Source organism: Wasmannia auropunctata, unplaced genomic scaffold (assembly GCF_000956235.1).
Source record: "Wasmannia auropunctata unplaced genomic scaffold, wasmannia.A_1.0 LD334562.1, whole genome shotgun sequence".
In the NCBI taxonomy this organism is placed as follows: Eukaryota; Metazoa; Arthropoda; class Insecta; order Hymenoptera; family Formicidae; genus Wasmannia; species Wasmannia auropunctata.
In genome coordinates this window covers 26,384-27,962 of record NW_012028328.1, presented here as the reverse complement: position 1 = coordinate 27,962, position 1,579 = coordinate 26,384, and the positions used below count along the sequence as shown (strand labels likewise).

The window sequence follows — 1,579 nt, the reverse complement described above, 5'->3', positions numbered from 1 at the left end:
GGAAGCGTCGACGTCAGCCACCCCCTCGACACGTGCGAATCCCGGGAAATGTTGGAATTGCGACGAGGTAGGACATTTCGCGCGGGAATGCAAGGGAAAGCCGCGTATGCATTGTTACCGATGCGGGAAGGCGGAAGTTACGTTGCGCACGTGCCCGAATTGTACGGGAAACGCGTAAAGGAGTCGAAAGCCGGGGGTAACTCGACTCCTTCGCCTAAACCCCCTCAGCGTGAGGTCGCGTCGGGAAGGGAGGTGGCGTACAGCGCATTCGGGCCAAATTGCTCCTCTTCTCTATTATTTTTACGCGTCACGATGTCGGGTCGGGAGTTACGCGCATTGGTGGATTCTGGCTCAAGTCGCACTTTCTTAGGCTCGGAAGCTGTCGATTTGCTTAAGGGCGCCGGATTTTCGTTTCGCTCAGGGAGCGGACCGCGCGTGACCACCGCCACGAACCAGACGACGCGGGTGAGGGGAGAGACCGAGGTCCCGATAACGCTTGGTGGGAGAACTCGTAATCTCCGCGTGTGTTCGTTGCCGACGTTGGCCTTGCCGTGCATATTGGGCATGGACTTTTTGGCGGCCTTCGGGATTGTCGTGAATTTTGTGCAGAGAGCGTGGATCTTCGAGGACAATCCGTCGCGTCGGTACCGGTTCGAGGAGGAGTCCGCGAACTTCGTATCGAGCATAGTCACCGCCTCGCTGGTGGGCGAGGAAATGACAGACGCGGCGCCACCGGTATCGGGGAAACGCGAGGGGGAAAGCACGCCGAAGATGCTCGCGTTGGAATATTCGTGTGATCGCGAGGCCCCTCCGGGGGAGGGGGAGGCGACCGACAGTACCACGTTAGAGAAAGCGTCGAGTAGTTTACGGACCCCACAAGAAGGGGGGAAGACGGGGGGATTAATCGAATTGTCGGACAATGAGAGAGCGCGATTAGAAAGATTTTTGGCGACCGAGGTAACAGGCGATCCGGAGAGACCGGGAACGACAAGTTTGACGGAACACCGTATTGACGTTGGGGGGCACGCGCCCATTAAGCAGAGGTATTATCCAGTTTCGCCAAAGGTACAGGAGGCGATCTACAAGGAAGTAGATAAAATGTTAGATGCGGGGATAATCGAACCATCGAACAGCGAATGGTCGACCCCCATAGTAATGGTAAAGAAACCGAACGGCAGCTATCGGTTTTGCTTAGATTTCAGAAAGTTGAATAGCGCATCGAAGAAAGACGCCTACCCCTTGCCTTACATGAACGCGATACTGGATAAGCTACGAGCCGCGCGATACATATCGACCATTGACTTGAGCCAGGCATATTTCCAAATCCCGCTCGAGATAAATAGTCGCGAGTTAACAGCCTTTACCGTGCCGGGAAAAGGCTTGTTCCATTTTACGCGCATGCCGTACGGATTGACAGGTGCCCCGGCAACTTTCCAAAGGCTATTAGATCGCTTAATAGGTCCGGAGATGGAACCGCATGCCTTCGCTTATTTAGATGACATCGTCGTGGTAACGCCTACATTCGAAGAGCATATTAAATGGCTTAAGAAAGTTTTCGAGCGCATTAGAGAAGCCGGCC

At 54.7% G+C, this 1,579-nt stretch overlaps 1 protein-coding gene across 1 annotated transcript in view; it reads left to right on the top strand.

The window, feature by feature from the left end:
- Positions 1 to 48: 48 nt before the first annotated feature.
- The window catches only part of LOC105458270, a 12,260-nt gene continuing 10,729 nt past the window's right edge, over positions 49 to 1,579 (top strand). The window contains exon 1 of the mRNA XM_011703441.1: positions 49 to 1,576. Within this exon, the coding sequence (XP_011701743.1) occupies positions 49 to 1,576 (1,528 nt within the window). The remainder of the gene's footprint in view (positions 1,577 to 1,579) is intronic.